At 40.3% G+C, this 17,201-nt stretch overlaps 1 protein-coding gene across 1 annotated transcript in view; it reads right to left on the bottom strand.

The window, feature by feature from the left end:
* Window positions 1-8,204, bottom strand: part of ATP13A5 (ATPase 13A5) — a 103,357-nt gene extending 95,153 nt beyond the window's left edge. Inside the window, exon 1 of the mRNA XM_019804350.2 lies at window positions 8,145-8,204. Within this exon, the coding sequence (XP_019659909.1) occupies window positions 8,145-8,204 (60 nt within the window). The remainder of the gene's footprint in view (window positions 1-8,144) is intronic.
* Between the last annotated feature and the right edge of the window lie 8,997 nt (window positions 8,205-17,201).

Genomic DNA, 17,201 nt, shown 5'->3' with positions numbered 1-17,201 from the left:
CTTAAAAAAAAAAAAAAAAAAAAAAAAGAACTACTGCAATTCAGTGGGGCAAAGGATAATTTGCTCAATAAGTAGGGGCCGAATCGAAATGAACAGTACTAGAAAAATGAGTTTTCCCTCCAATTTACTCCATACACAAAAATTCATTACCACATATGCTTAAAGGTGACAACTAAAACAATAGATCGTCTGAAAGAAAACATAGAAAGCATATTTCATGAACTTTAAGTACACAATTCTTTTTTTTAAAACAATTCTTTTTTTTTTTTTAAAGATTTTATTTATTTATTCGACAGAGATAGAGACAGCCAGCGAGAGAGGGAACACAAGCAGGGGGAGTGGGAGAGGAAGAAGCAGGCTCATAGCAGAGGAGCCTGATGTGGGACTCGATCCCAGGACCCCGGGATCACGCCCTGGGCCGAAGGCAGACGCTTAACCGCTGTGCCACCCAGGCGTCCCTAAGTACACAATTCTTAAACAGGAAACAAAGACAAAAATATATCTGACTTTATTAAAATTAAAAGCTTCTGTTTCTCAAAAGGTCTCTGGAGAAAATATTAGCTATATATGTATGTATATCTGTACCTATACGTAAAAAAGAATCATATTTGGAAAATACAAAAAACTACAAATCAATAAAAAAAAGAAATGTATATACAATAAAAATGAGCAGAAGACTGAAATAGGCATTTTACAAAAGATTTCTCATATAGCGTTCAAGAAGGTGCTCCATATCATGTCATTAAGGACATGCAAACTAAAATTACAATGACATATCACAGCATACAATAGCCAAGACAATCCTAAAAAAGAACAAAGGTGAAAGACATACACAACCAGATTTGAGGACTCACTTTAAAATGACACAATGATAAATTGACAGAATGATATAGCCATAGAATTGCTAAAATTTAAAAAACTGAATATACCAAGTATTGGTAAAAATGTGGAGTGATGATACTGTCATACATTGTTATTGGGAGTGTAAATTGGCACGAACATTTTGAAAAACTGTGTTGCTCGAGATACAAATACTCTCTAAGCTAGTAACTCTATTCTTAGATTTTTACACAGAGAATTGTATATGTTCACAAAAAGATTTGCACAAGAATATTCATATCAGCTTTATTCATAAGAGCACCAAACTGGGTACAATCTAAAGGTACATCAACAGGAGAAAGATAAATAAGTTTTGCGTTTTCATACAACGGAATACTACAAAACAATTTTTAAAATGAACTTCTAATGCAAACGACAACACGTGTGAATTTCACAGACATTACACTGAGTCAATGTAGTATGGTAAATCAATCAACTCTATTCGTAGGAAGTTCCAAAATAAGCAAAAATAATTGGTATAGATGTCATTGAACTGCGCACTTAAGATCAGTGCACCTTATCAACACAACTGTATTTATATACGCCAACAAAAAGTAAAGGTGGGGGTGCCTGGGTGGCTCAGTCAGTTAAGCATCTGCCTTTGGCTCAGGTCATGATCGCAGAGTCCTGGGATTGAGCCCTTCGTTGGTCTCCCTGCTCAGTAGTGGGTCTGCTTCTCCCTCTGCCCCTGTTCTCTCTCTTTCTCTCTCAAATAAGAAATAAAATCTTAAAAAAAAAAATTAAAAGGGGGGTGTTTATTAGACACTGTTCTAAATATGTGGGAGTTACTTTAAGTACTTTAATGGAGTTAGATTGAGAAAGAGAAAATGGCAGCAAAATTTGAGAGGTTACTGAAAACAGAGAAGAGCAAGAGAAGGAGTTTTTGTGGGAAATGGAAGGAAGCTTTGATGACCTAGGAAGACTGTAGCTGCCTCCAGGTGTGGATGATTGGGAAGCGCTTGTTTCCTTTGAGCTTAGATAAAATCACATCCCTAATAATCAAGAAAGGGGAAGAGGTTTCTGTGAAAGACCCTGCTTGTGGTTGGGGACAGCTCAATCAAAATGTCAGCAGATTTTTTCCCTGTCTGCTAAAAAATAAGTAAGTAGATAGACAGATATAAGAGAGCTTTAAATGTCAGAGTAACTTTCAGAAATATGTAGCTCCTTGAGCAGAGATGAATAGAAACTATTTTTGCTTCCTTGATAAACTGGCCTCATAAAACCTTGGTAAATTTCCTTTCTATCATTTCTCAGTTTTCCCAAAAGTTGTATGCTAGACATGGGACTTGAGGTTTTGGTTAAAAGAATCATTCTTTAATCTGGCATTCTTTTAATCAAATACTATGGTCAGCTTGCCAATGTTTGTGCAATTTGAGTTTATCACAGCACATGTTTCCATTTTGATCAATGAGTCTCAGGTATAATTTGAGTGTTCTAAATGATTATTCTGATGCAGTAAGTCATTCAGATTTCTCCCAAGTATTAAACACCCATGATAAAATCCACTAAGATGTGCGGGGTAGAGGAGGGAACCAGGAGCAGTGTGTGCTGTAAGAAGAAGATAAGTAGAATCCAGAGGTCTTCTAGATGTAAAGCCACTGGGAACAGAGAGGGAGGATCAGAATTTCAAACCCACTACACACGGTTCCTTGAAGTAAAGTGGGTTTTGCCACTTCCTAGCTATGTGATCTCAGGATTTAACTTCTCGAAATCTCAGTTTCCATCTCTGTACTTAGGAGATAATAGCACACACCTGGAAGCATAGTTGTGAAGATTAAATAGAGGTGTAAGGTGTTGAACACAAAGGAAGCTTTCAATCAAAGTTAGCAGGTGGCTTGGTAATAGGTTCAGCCAAAGGTGGAGAGCGTTTTCAGTCTTGAGTTGCAATATACTGAAACAAGGTTGGTAATGGAAATAGGCCGTGTTCTATGGGGTGAGGAACCCAGATCTGACACCTATTAGTGAGTTGAATAGCACAGGGGCTGTGCCATCTTACCTAGACTTGAATTGTACTCTCTCTAAGCAGTCCCCTCACTTTTCTGTTTCCCACTAAATTCTTGTATTCCCGATACCAGCAGAGGTACCGCATCTCTAATGGTCTTTTCCTGGACCCAAAGTCCAGAGGAAGTAGCCTGGATTAGGAGGAACCATAGGATATGCACATGCTTTTCTTTTTCTTTCTTTCTTTTTTTTTTTAAAGATTTTATTTATTTATTCGACAGAGATAGAGACAGCCAGCGAGAGAGGGAACACAAGCAGGGAGAGTGGGAGAGGAAGAAGCAGGCTCATAGCAGAGGAGCCTGATGTGGGGCTCGATCCCATAACACCGGGATCACGCCCTGAGCCGAAGGCAGACGCCTAACCGCTCTGCCACCCAGGGGCCCCTGCACATGCTTTTCAACAGAGGTTTTTGCTAAAGGTTACAGCTTAGAGCCCGATCCAGGTCTATCAGCAGAGCCTCCTTCATTTATACCCCACCCGATGGCCTTCTAGAAGCTCTCAATTCCGTTCCTTGCTCCATCACTGACTAGCTAATGTGATTTGGGTAAATGATTTAAATTCATGAAATTTTAGATTCCTCATGTGAAAAATGTGGCTGGTTGTCGAATGCAGCAGAAGTCGCCTGGTGTGGCAGTGAAAAGCTGGGGATGTGGCATGAGAAAATGAATTCAAATCATTCCTCCACTGCTTAACCAGATGTAAGACATCGGGCAACCCACTTTATTTCTTCTGATGACCCGATTTCCTCTTGCATAAAAGAAAATGATAACAATATCTTCCAGGGTTGTTGTGAGAAACTCATGAGTTAATGAATGCAAAGCATTTCGCACAGTTCCTGAAACATTTTGAGTACGCAGTATACATTAACAGTTGATATTAGCTTGAGTAATATACAGTTCAACAAAATTTCGGTGGATTGAAAGTGGCTAGTCCCATTGGAGTCATTGTGAAACGATTTGGCCACAGGCAATATTCAGAACTAAATGCTGTTTGGGAAAACTGTAAGTTGTATTGATCCAATGTCTTAAATGGAATTTTTGCTTTTCACACAGAGCACCAATCGTCAAAATTAAAGTCAAACACAGGCCAAAAAGAAAACTGCTCACCTTTGTAATGCATGAAACTGGGGGAAGGGCTTTAAGATAAACACCAAATTGATTCAAAGATTAATTAGCTTAGTAACTATATATGAATATATATATATGAGCACACACACACATACACACACAGACCTTAGACCAAGGACATGGGACAACATGGCATGTTCTGTTAAAGTTTATTCCTGGAATAAGAGCATCACCAAACAAGAGCAGTGTCTCAGAAATTATCTGGTTCAAATTCCTTCCTGAAAAAAATAACTATAGACCATCTTTCGCCACTGAGCATCTAGTATCTGCTTAAGATAGGCTACTCGATAACTTACAGGACTACACTTTCTCTTGTTGGACAGCTGTGTGCATTAGTTTTCTATTGCGGCATAACAAACTTAGTGGCTTAAAACAACACCAATTTATTATCTCACAGCTTCTGTGGGTTAAGAGTCTCATTAGCTGGATCATTTGCTCAGTGTTTCAAAAAACTGAGATCGAGGTGTCGTCTGGGCTATGTCCCTTCTGGAAATCAAGGGCCTCTTTCAAGATCTCATGGTTATTGGCAGGATTGATCTCTGTAGCTCTGAGATAGAGACGCCCATTCTCCTGCTGGTTGTCAGCCAGAAGTTGCTCTCAGTTCTGCTCTTAGAGACAGTCAGAGTTCCTACCACACTGAGCCTTCCATTGTCAGAGATGCAATGGAGCACCTCCTTTGCGTCAAGCCCCTCTCACACTCTAAACCTCTCTAACTTCAGAAAGGACACACTATCTTTTCTGGCCCACCTGATTAGGCAAGGCCCACCCAGACAATCTCCTGTTTGATGAACTCCGCTGAGTCCAAGTTGATTACATCTGTAAAATCCATTTTGCCACATAACATAATATAATCACAGGGATTATAGCTCATCATATTTATGGGTTCCACCACACTCAGCTGAAGGGAATTATATAAGGGCAGGGTCAATGGAGAGTTGCCATGTTAAGATTCTGCTACCACAGATGGTTAGCAAATTCTCTCATAATGAAAATAAGTCAGGCTGGGTTCTACTAACTTCTACTCTGTTCTCCACATCGACCTCCCAACTATTGGAAGACAAGTGGCTTGACTGCTCTTTGGGGAACTATACCTAGTGTTTTTTTTTAAATGGTTTTTATTTGTGACATCCAGATATCCTTCTAAATACACTATACTTCTTGCGTAAATCTTAGAATTAAATATAACTCCCTAGAGATTTCCTGAATAGGACAGATTATAGCAGGATTATTACTTCTTCTATTATGCAGAACAGACTTCTATTGAGACATCCAAGGACTAATTTTTTATAGCAATATCATCCTGGCAACTAAAATTCAGCCATAACCAAATAAAGAACTTTAATTACTTTCTCATGCATAGCTACTAATCCCAAGTCATTGATGTCCCCACCTTCTGTCACTAAATTATTATCTCTCCCTCATGGTGAGGCAACAGTTGCCAATTAGATAAGCTTGCCTTCAACCAAACTGTTAATATAAATGCTGGCAAAAGACAAGAAAGAGCCAATAGGGTATGATTTTTATTTTCTTTTTTAATCCTTTGAATAGGGTTTGTGTGTGTGTGTGTGTCTTTTAATGGAATATGAAGAGTACATGACATTGTTTAAAATAATTTAGACATCGCAAGTTCCTGATTTTTCTTACTAACTCTTCACACACTGTTTTTGTAATGGTAGACCTCAAACAATTATCACTCCCCCAGTTTAATCAGAGAAAGGGGAAATATTCCCAATCTCAATTTCACTTACTATATGCAATTCCGCATTTTTCAAATTGCACACCATAAGTCCTGACTCCTTGGTTGTAAATGAACTCTATATTTTCATAGCACTTCCCACATTTCAGTGTGGCCCTTGAAAGCCTTTTAAGTCCGAAGGGATAAGTGATGTTGTTCTTGGGCAACTATCAAGGTCCTAAAAGGTGTGCACACCACATGGTGAGCAGCGGGTCTTTGACTAAAGCCCAGATCTGCTGTCTTAGAGTCCAGGAGTCCTCCACTGTTTCCCAGGAAAAAGTTACCACGAGGTGAAGTGCTCTCCTGTCAAATCTGTGTCCTCCACACCGAGTAGCCATTTTGCCCTCTGGAGCTGCTCCCAGTTGTAATATTGATACCTGGGAGGTGTTTGTACAGAGGGGGGCACCAACCAAATGGTTGGGCTTTGCAACTCATGTGAACACAGCATCTCTGTCTCAGGGACAGGATCAAGATCATCTCCAGAAAGTAAATGCAGCAAGAATGGCCAAAGAGGATCCTGAAATAAATGCTAACCTTGCACACAGTGTGCCTACAGATATGCCTGGCTGAGGAAAGCCATCTATGTCCCCTCTGTGATTAAGAGTATTAAAATACCAGGCTATAAACTTTGCAAATACACACACAGTTAGGACAAAATAAAGAACTACCAAAGATTTTTATGAACACTCATCTACACATTGAAAAAAACATCAGAACTGGCACAGAATTATTGAGCAGTGAACACAGGTAAGTAGGTTTTAGTTCTTTAAATCCCTTCAGCCGGAAGACTGTAAGCACTATACCATTGTCAAGATCAGCGTGGTATAATAATAGAAGCCTCTGATATGAACCACATTTGTAATTTAAATTTCCTAGTGGCCACATTAAAGAAGTAAAAAGAAGCAGTTGAAATCAATTTTCATAATATATTTCATTAATCTAACATATCCAAATGTTGTCATTTCAATGTGTGACCAATATAAAAGTTACTAATGAGATATTTCACTTTTTTTTTCTTTTACTGTCTTCAAACTCTGGTATGTATTTTATAAATACAGCACATTTCAGTTTGGTCCAGCAATTTTACTAGCGCTCAAAAACCACATGTGGCCAGTGGCTGCCTTCTTGGACAGAGCAGGTATAAATGAAATCACTTATTTTCCTTAGGTCAACAAAGATGGGTATGTGGCGGGAGGGTGGGTGTGGATTTCCCACAGATCTCATGGGGAACCGGGAGGCCGAGCGGGAAACTGACACCCTTCTGCTATGTGAACCATATCCTTGGGGCCCTCTCCCCCTCCGGCATGTGATCTCTGTCCCAGCCCTCATGGTACTTCTCTCTCTCATTGCCTAGCTCTAGACGCGACTGCACTGTAAACATCGTGAAGTATGAAGGGGGAAGAAGCGAGCTAGATTTCCCACCTGTCCCTGGTAGACCGAAGACCTTAGGTGAGTTACTTAACTTCCCTGATCTCACATTTCTTTTCTGTGAAATAGAATTAATTCCTTCATCACTGAGTTCTGAGGATCAAATAAAATAACAAATGTAAACTTGTCAGTCCCAAACAGGAACTATAGTTTTCAAGGTCTTAATGATTGTTTTTCTTTTTTTTTTTCTTTAAGATTTTATTTATTTATTTGAAAGAAAGAGTGTGTGCAAGAGAGCACGAAAAGGGGGTGGGAGGAGGGGAGCAGAGGGAGAGAGAGAAGCAGACTCCCCACTGAGCTGGCCTCCAAGGATGAGGATGCGGGGCTCTATCCTAGGATCCTTGGATCATGACCTGAGCCGAAGGCAGAGGCTTAACTGACTGAGCCACCCAGCCGCCCCACTGATTGTTTGATTGTTTTTCATGACATATATATGTTTGGTAGAAAAGGTAACAGGGAAAAAGAGAAAACTTTGAAAAAACTATGTGCTTGATCCCAGGCCACACTACTCTTTTTTCTGTACTTGGTGCTTAAAACCTCTCCATGCTGTTAGCATAACTTCAGCCCAAACCACACTGAGCCTATGTTAAACAGATATACCAAAAACACAAGAATTTAAAAAAAAGTTTCAGTTTTTGCCTGAGTTTGCCCAATTACATGGAGACCCAGATGATAAGGGAGAGACACCCCAATGAGCCCCATGTGGGGTACATGTTGAATGCTCTACAAAATGTCAAAGAAGGAAGGTTCATTCAGTCTGATGCATATGAGGGTGGCAAGAACTCCATCATCTAGAAGACACAATTTTCTCAGCCCCTGCAGTTTCCCTGACTATAAAGTTGTGCCCTCAGGTCTCAGGGAGCCTTACCACACTTAAACCTTTGTACTTCCTAAAAGCGGCCCCAGTACAGTAGCACTCGTCCACAGCCTCAGGCACTTTGAGAAGACTGTAATCACAAAAAAGGAACACTCACCAGTTCATTCTCCTCTCCTTGGTTGAGCAGAGCCCGGTGGTCCTTACTTTTCTCTTCCATCTAAACTCTTAGTGTGTCCCTTCAGGATAATTCTTTGGGGAAAGTCAAAACCAGTTGGGACTTATGTGAACTCAGAACAGTCACTACTCGTCACTGTTGTTCTTAGGAGCATTTAAAATCTCTTAGCACATACCTCACCTATGAGACTAACAAGGAAAAGGGAGGAAATACTCTCCTCAGCCACAGGATTAGTCTATTAATCTATCTGCTTGTTGTGTTTCTTTTTCTTCCCTCCCCGGTGTTTATTTGTTGAAGTAAATGTGAATGCCTCTTGACTTAAGTTGTTGAACCAGAAAGACAGATAATTTCCTGCACTGTCTTTAAATGTCTCAACTAATGAATGAGAATGGCCATTTTACTAAAAACCCAAGACAGGGGAGCCTGGGTGTGTCAGTCAGGTAAGCAACCAGCTCTTGATTTCTACTCAGGTCATGATCTCTGGGTCATGAAATTGAGCCATGCGCAGGGCTCCACAGTCAGCACAGCGTCTGCTTGTCCTGCTCTCTCTGCTCCTCCCCACTCTCATTCTCTCTCTCTCTCAAATAAATAAATAAAATCTTAAAAACAACAACAACAACAACAACCCAAGACAGAAAGATTACCAGTGAGAGATAAATAAAAATCCTGTGGAGTTTGGGAAAGTAATGGACATGTTGAGTTGACAATGAGAATTTAAGGAAGGGGGGGTTGGCTCATGACAGGGAATGTAGCAATCATTTTGGAATCAGAAAGACCTGAATTCTAATCCCTGCTCTACTGATGACCCTGGACAGATCACTTAAAATCTGAATTTTAGGTTTCCAATATGTAAAATATCAATAATTATAGAGTTGATATGGAGATCTAAGATGATTTTGTAAAAAAATAATCTATAGCACCTGTCATACTCAATAAAAGATTATCATCACCACCATCATCATAAAACTAATCGGGAAGTTTTTTAAAACGTAAACTATAATAATAATAATTTAATTCCTTTCACTTTCTCTTTTTAGTTTGCAAAAAGTTTCAGAGAAGTTTATGATTCAGGAGAAATGAGAAAAGGTGATTATTAGGGATATCATATAAATTTCCATGATCATATAATCACCAGTGAATTTGATATTTTTATCAAAAAATAGGTACACTGGGATCCATTCAAGGGTTGGCTTATTTGTTTCCAATAAGGACTTTTATTTTATTTTTTTTTCTTTTTATTGCAGCAGTCCACTGAGCAAAATCCTTGCCACTTTGACCATGGAAGAAAACTTACTGGGAATAAAGACTACAGAGAATGAAACTTGACTCTTTCTACTGAGAGGGAGAGTTATTGGTTGCCTCGAGGGGGAACTAGTGCCTCCTTGACATTTAGGAGAATCCAAGGTGCTCTCTGGCCCAGCAGGAAGTGGCTGATGAAAGTAAACAGGTAGCTTTTCATGCCAGAGAGCCTACTGAGGATGTCCACACTAAAGAATGCTATGTCATCACAAATGTTGCATTTTAAGTATCACCAATCTAAGGCAGAGCTCAAATATGGAGAAAGGAGTCCCAAGTTTTAGTAAAATCTAATTAAAGACTTGAGGAGTAGTGCTCATTCACTTCTTACCCATTAGCTATTCACTCATATTTCTGGCTGAAAGAACATTTCCTTTGTCTGGGCAGCCTGACTTCAGCTAAAGCACCAGGATGAGTCATGATTAACCTAAGAGTGGGCATGTGACCCAGTTTTCAACAACAAGATGCAAAAGAAAGACAACTGGGGGCAGAGGTCTTCTGGAAAAGATTATCCTATTTTTTAAATTATCCTATTGATGAAAGAGAGAGAATAATTTATTTTCTACCCATGCCAATGAAATGGAGCAAAGGACAAAAGAGCTTAGTTCCTTATGATACCACTAAGCCATGGCCCTATGCCTGGGACTAACTCTAGACGTCTTTCCAATACATAATGAGATGTTCTTAATAAAACTGCTGCTGTTTCTGGTTTCTGCTACTTATAGCCCAAAGACACAAAATATGACACTCATCAAAACTCTGTTCAACTCTTACTCAGCAATTACTTGTTTAACCACAGATATTCCAGACTTTGCTAGCCCCTTGGGATTCACTGGCAAAAAGGAAAGTCATTACCCTGAGGCAATTTACAGTTGCTTGGGAGAGACAAACAAGTAAGCAGCCTCTTAAATAGGAAGGATCTAGAACTCAGACTGAATGAGACAAGAACTGCGTCCTGAAGGAAATGACATTTATGCTGACATCTCAAAGACAAGCAGAAATTAATCAGGTGGAAGGAATGGGGGGTAGTGGTGGGTTGGGAACACAATCTAGGCCAGAGAACAGATTAGAATGTGTGAAAAGTTTCAAGAGAGATGAGAAAATACAGCCTGTGTGGTGTATCAAGAGAAATCAAAATAAGACTTGAGAATAGAAGGAAAGAAGGGAGGCACTGAGCAATGATGATGGAGATGTGAACAGGTGTGCCTGGCCACTAAGAGCTTGTACACCAGGCCAAACTAGTTAGTCCATTGTGTGTGTGTGTGTGTGTGTGTGTGTGTGTGTGTGTGTGGTTAAAGGGAAATGTGGTCCACCTGTGTGCCAGGATGAGGAGGAAATAAATTTGGTGGTTGCTAGCAGTCTCTCCCACAGAGACCCTATGGAAGGTAAAGGGATGGATCAGCTGAATCATTTTCCTCAGGGTACTAAGGGTCTCATGAAAGAGGCAAAACCTTACAGAGGTGGCTGATATACAAGGCAAAGTGAGGAAGGCCTGGGTTATTGCAGAATTAAGAAAGAGTATCCCTGAGAGGCCTAATATTGGGTGACAGAGTGTGGAGTGGCCTATGATATCCGATTGAGTGACCTTGTGAGCTCTTTGCAACAACCACAAGGTGAGGAAGAAACCCACATTTCAATATATGACTAATCCTCCACCTGAAATAGGGACTCAAAGATGTGGGCAAATGTCCACTCTTTAACTGCACTCAGTCTGCCACCCAACCCTTGCCCCTGTCACCCCTAACCACCGTTGCACCAAAACCCACACATTCTCTACAGATTAGAACAGAGCAGAGGGCGCTCCCTTTAGGAAACACAAATATGGGATGTTTAAGGGAAAGTCATGGTTTGTCTTTCACGTTCCCTACCTTAATTTTCTATTTAGGAGATCCACAAATTGAAAATTTGGTGATTGTGTCAAAACTTAAATGAATAGAAGTGAAATTTTATCTTATCTGGGGACAAAAAAGAGCCCAAACTGTGAAAAGGGACCTTCTCTTATTACTCCTCAAGTTGTTGCTGTCCTGTTAATTCATTTAGCAAACAGCTTCCAAGCCCTTAGACCAGGGTTAGAACTGAAAGGGTTGCAGAAATGAATCGGGCACTATCCCTGCCCTTAGTGAGTTGACAGTTTGGTAAGAGAACAAGACAAAAATATGACTCCTCTGTGGGGGAACAAATGGAATAGGCCAGATGGAGAGAGGACAGGAAGAGGTAGAGAGCTCAGAATCCAGCAGCTCAAAGGACTAAAAAAGGTGTGTGTCTAGTGGCTTATTCACCTTTGTGGGCTCACAGAGAATTTTGAAAATCTGATGAACATTGTAGATTTCTTCCTCCGAAGAATAATACACATATGTACATGTGCATAAAATTTTACTGTCAGGTTTTACCTATCACTGATCTGGTCTAATCCCTTCATTTTATAGTTCTTAAATTTATTCAACAAATGCTTCTTGAGTGCTTACTTTCAATAAGGCACTGCTCAAGGTATTAGGGAAGACAGCAGCGGTCAAAGCAGACAGAAGGCGCCATCTCATGAAGTTGACATTTCAGTGGGGAAAGACTGACTGCACAAGTAAACAAGTGAAATCCACAGCTGGGCAGAAAGTGATACTGCTCTGGAGAGAAAATAAGGTTAGGAATGTGAATAGACAAGGTAAGGGGTCAGGAGAGCGGAGGAGCAGAAAGGAATGTGGAGTTGCATTTTAAGTGAGGTGATCAGGGAAGACACCACTGACAAGGAGACATTTGAGCTAAGGTATGTGGCTACCTGGCGCAAAGGGTTCCAGGTAAAGGGAATGTCAGGTGCCGAAGCCCTGACACTGGGGGTCAGGAAGGAAGCCAGTGTACCTAGAGCAATATATACCAGGGGCAAAGTCATAGGATGGACTTGAGGTACAGAGGCATTGATATACTATATTTGGCACCTAGGGCAAATAATTCCTTACCTCCTTCCGTATATGACAAATGACTTTCAACTTAAGAAATGAAGTGAATAACAACAACCTTGGGAGGAAGAGTTAAAATGGCGGAGGAGTAAGGGGACCCTAGTCTTGCCTCATCCCTTAAAAACAGCTAGAGAAATGTCAAATCATTTTTACACCCAAGAAAACGATCTGAGGACTGAGAGAGCAAAACTTCGCAACTAGAGATTGAAAAAAATGCCACATTGTGGAAGGTAGGCGCTGTGGAGAGTTGATTGAGGGGAGAGAAGAGCTGCAGGTGCTGTAATGCTGAGGGAGCCCTCATCACTGAGAGAGGAGTGAGAGAGAAAGAAAGAGTGAAAGCATGCCAAAGGAATTGTTCAAGAAAAACTTTTCCTCCAAAACCGTTGACTGGGAAAGGGAGAGGGAAGGGCTGAATACCACAAACTTTAGAGACAGTGGAGTGCAGACTCTGAAGTTTAGAGGTCAGAGCCATCACCAGGGTTGGGCCATACAGGCTTAGCAGTGCTCTGGTGGCGAAGCAAAACGGAATTCTAGGAGTGGGCAGCATGGTCTGAGGCTCTCCCGGGTGGCAGGTTGAGAAGCAGTTCCCCTGCTTGGAGTGCATGTGGGGGTGGCGGCACAGGAACAAAAGACCCATGGACACCCTTGAGTTGCCCCTTTCCCTAACACAGGAGCAAAGACACTGGCTGAAGGCAGCAAACCTTGGTGCTGGCTTTTAGTTACATTTTACCATAAACTCCAAACCACTGTGTGTTTGCACAACCAATTTTTGGGACAAGCAGGCGCCAGCCATAGTGCAACAAGGCCCTCTGCCAGAGGATTAGTGCCGGTCTGTGCCTGGGGGTCTCTAAAATTTGGAGTTTTGAAACTCAGCTGCACACCTGAGATAAAACACAGGAGTGCTTTGCCCTCTAGCAGGCAGACAGGTCAAACACAAGCAGGGTGAAGGTGGGGATCTGCTGCAAGCCTGGGACACAGGAGAGATGATTGTATGCTCTTCTGTGAGGGCTTCCTGAAGAATAGTAACGCTGAACTTCCCGCTCTGGAGATAAGGAATGCAGGGTGATGCCATTCCCCACCATACTTATATCAGACAAACTGGATTTTAAACCAAAGACTGTAACAAGCAATGAAGAAGGGCATTATATCATAATTAAGGGATCTATCTGTCAAGAAGATCTACCAATTATAAATATTTATGTCCCCAACTTGGGGGCATTCAAATATATAAATCAATTAAGAGCAAATATAAATAAACTCATCAATAATAATATAATAATAGTAGGAAACTTTGACACCCCACTTATAGCAATGGACAGATCATCTAAGGAGAAAATCAACAAGGAAACTAATGAATCATTGAACACCACATCAAAAACTAATGATGTACTATATGTTGGCTAACTGAACTTAAATAAATAAATAAATAAAACAAAAATTTGAAAAGAAAAATAAATTTCAAGTTTAAAGATATTATTCAAACTCAGGAATATATTTCAAGTATGAAGTATAATTTCCACTTAGTATACAAAAATATTTCAACTCACAACATATACCTCGCTTTATTCTTTTTGAGGAAGAATCTTGGAAGAAAAAAAACCTAGATAACCAAAGTGGAGCCAGGGGATGGAAATCTGAGCTGTCTAACTAAGGCATCAGATTTTATATGGTTGGCTAAAAAACATCCCTGGGAGATATGTAGTAACTCACAGACCTGTCCAGCTCTCCTCCATTCCATTCTACTCACATGTGTGAAACGCTGCCATATGCAGCGCACTGTTCTAGCCCCTAAAATGAGAACCCAGAGATGAATGAGGCTCGAATCATGCCCTTGAGCTCAGTCTACTGGAGTCATGCTCTGGAATCTAAATCTTCTGTATTTCCTACTTTCCTCCAGCTGCTCTTGTACCCATATCACAAAAGGGCTTTGACAAACTCATCTTTCACTGATATGTAAACCATTCACTGCTCAGCTGGATCCTTTGAGGGATCTTCTTCCCATAGAAACTGTTGACAGAAGTTATACTGTTTGAAAGTGATTGATTGTTGGAATATCTGAACTTATAATAGAAAACGAGCTAGCCCAAGGACTTCTGATTAGAACATGTGAAGCAAAAGGAAAAAATAGTCCATCTCAGCCATTTTCAACTGACTCCTGATCCATGAGGGAAAGTCTCGCCCTCTTCTGCTAATGGCTTTTCCCTGAGGCTCTCATTTCTGCCCTTATTCTAGGCCTGGCTGCCCATCCATCTACCCTCTGTAGGGCAGAGACACAAGTTAGGTAGCAGAGCTAGCTCCTCCATGGCCCTCCTGGGAGTCAAGGGCTGGACCTTGGATCAAATCCTAGGCTCTACTTGGTCTTTATTATAAAATTATCTTCTGATGCATTGCAGATACTGTAATTTGGTATGGACCATTGAAGCAACGATTCTTTTTCATTTAATTGCTAATGTCAGGATTGTAAAAACATCATCTCTTCAGTCATTAAATAAGTATTAATTGATTTCATCTGTTACAGAGTCAATTATATTTTCTGAGTGGTTTATATGTCCAGGTGTGGTAGCCCGCACTGCTCGTGGGTCCAAAACTTTGTTTTGGGGTCCATTCCCATAGCATTTTATCTGTTAGTCAATAATGGCTCCTATCACGTTCAAGGGAAAGGACCATTCTTCAAATCCAAGCCCTTAGTTCAGGGAGTAGCAGATAGGATAGGTATCCAGTCTGCTTGTGGAAATTCAATTTCAGAAAAGAACTAAGGATTCCTGGTATTTGTACCTCTTGAATCTATGTAGACACCATCTATCTATTTCTCCTGGGGAGAAATATCTATATAAGCAGATTTCACCTTTCCATGCTCTCAACTTGCTTTCACCCAGCAACCTTATCTCAAAGCCTCTAATTTCTTCTGTCCCTGTGATAAAATTTTCCATGAAACCACCTGAGTTTAGTCTAACCATTTTTTCTGCCTAAGGTATTTAAATGTTCCAAGAGAATTCAATAGCTCATTTTATGCTGCTGGAAACGTATTGACTATTGTCAAGGACTTAAATCTTGCCAAAGCTTATGCCACATTGCTCAGGTACTCTGTGTATTTAGTAGCTGCATAGGAACAGAATGTTTACTTTAATATTTAGGAGGGCTTTCTAGATGACTGGCCACAAGAACAAATCTACACAGACTGACAGTTACATGGCTTGTCAGCTGAGCCCAGTAAATGTCAGTGAGAATGATTGTCAAGTGGTAACTGTATTTGTCAGGTAAGTCACCAACCAGAGTCTGGTGGCCAAAAATGCCCCAATTCTGTCAGATCAATACCATGGTGAACACTGAACCCTCATCTCTGCCTCCTTCACTTCTACTGAAAATGCTGATAACCACTGAGACCAGTGAAGGATGCTAACAGAAGGGCGATGGTGTTTCTGAAATTGGTGTTGTCGCTGATTGAAGAACAGAGTTCAATTGTATTTGTCAATCCAAGAGGCTTCCCTGGGAAGAAAACAGCCTGGATGAGTGGGATGGTTACAAAGACAAGGAATGAATTTAGGTATTCCAGAGTGAGATGGATCGCATGATCTATCCTAAGGAGAATATAAGCCTCTAAAGCGATGTTCTGAAACAAACTGACTTCTTACTAATCAATTCTAGATGATCTAATCAGATTAGAGAGATGAGGATTCCTTTGAGATATCCAGACTTGGGCATGGTCCAAGATCCCTTATTCTTTTTCTCCCTTATCTGAAGGGTGAATCAGATTGAATATTTAAGGTGCGGAATTTTTGCATAAATTTGCAACTAGCTCCAAGAATTCAGGACATTACACATCATTCTATGCTTTTGCCTCTGGCTAGTGGCAATGCCTTTCCTCACTTAGCCAGTAGGTAATTGTTTTGTCAAGAACGGAGTACTTAAGAGTTTTAACAAAGACCAAGGATAACTGGGCTCTACTCAAGCAAAAGAAATCTGGTAGTAAGGCTTCTTCTCACCAGAGTCTTTTATAAAGTGGAGTCGAGAATACATGGTGACAAACATAGTATTTCCAAAAGAAATACACCACAAAAAGTTCTCTCAGCACTACAAGAGTTGGCAGGAAAAATTATAGGTGAGTCTTTATGGACAAGTTCAAGATAGCACATTTAGGGAAATAATCTAAATTATTCTCTTAGGGTTACAGTCCTACAACTGATTCATCATCAGAATCACCTAGAAAGCTTGATAAAGATACAACTCTCCAGGACCCATCACAGAGATTCTCTGACTGAGTATGTCTGAGGTGGGGCCCAGAACTTTATTCCTAATAAGCTACTTGGGAATTTTCATGATGGGTCAAGTTTGAGAACCATGTTCCAGAAGAAGCCTATGAACTGCTGTGGACTATTTCCTGGAGACAATGAGCTAACACATGATGGGATAGCAAAGAGATCAACTAGCCACTACCTACAAATATGTCCAAATCTGGACTACTTTGTGCAGGTCTTTGCATCTCATGAGAGATCTGGTAGACTTGAAAGTCATACAGCAAGGACCAATTTTAAAAAGCAAGCCTTCAGGATAGTCAGATGATGGGCTGACAAGGTTACAAAATGATGTCTAAAAAGAAAGTCAAGTCTTTGAATTGCAAGTAATTGATTCTATAAACAAAGGCTGGAGGTAGGTCATTGTATACCTTATTTTAAATTATTAAGAATCAACAGACTCCGTAAAAAAGAATAATATTAAACAATTAGTAAATCATGGATAATTACATTTAATTAAAATAGAATTACACTCATTCAATTCCTAAAAGTTTATATGTGTT

Source organism: Ailuropoda melanoleuca, chromosome 1, assembly GCF_002007445.2.
Source record: "Ailuropoda melanoleuca isolate Jingjing chromosome 1, ASM200744v2, whole genome shotgun sequence".
Classification (NCBI taxonomy): Eukaryota; Metazoa; Chordata; class Mammalia; order Carnivora; family Ursidae; genus Ailuropoda; species Ailuropoda melanoleuca.
The sequence above is the reverse complement of the archived record's forward strand: the minus strand, read 5'-3'. Positions and strand labels throughout refer to the sequence as shown.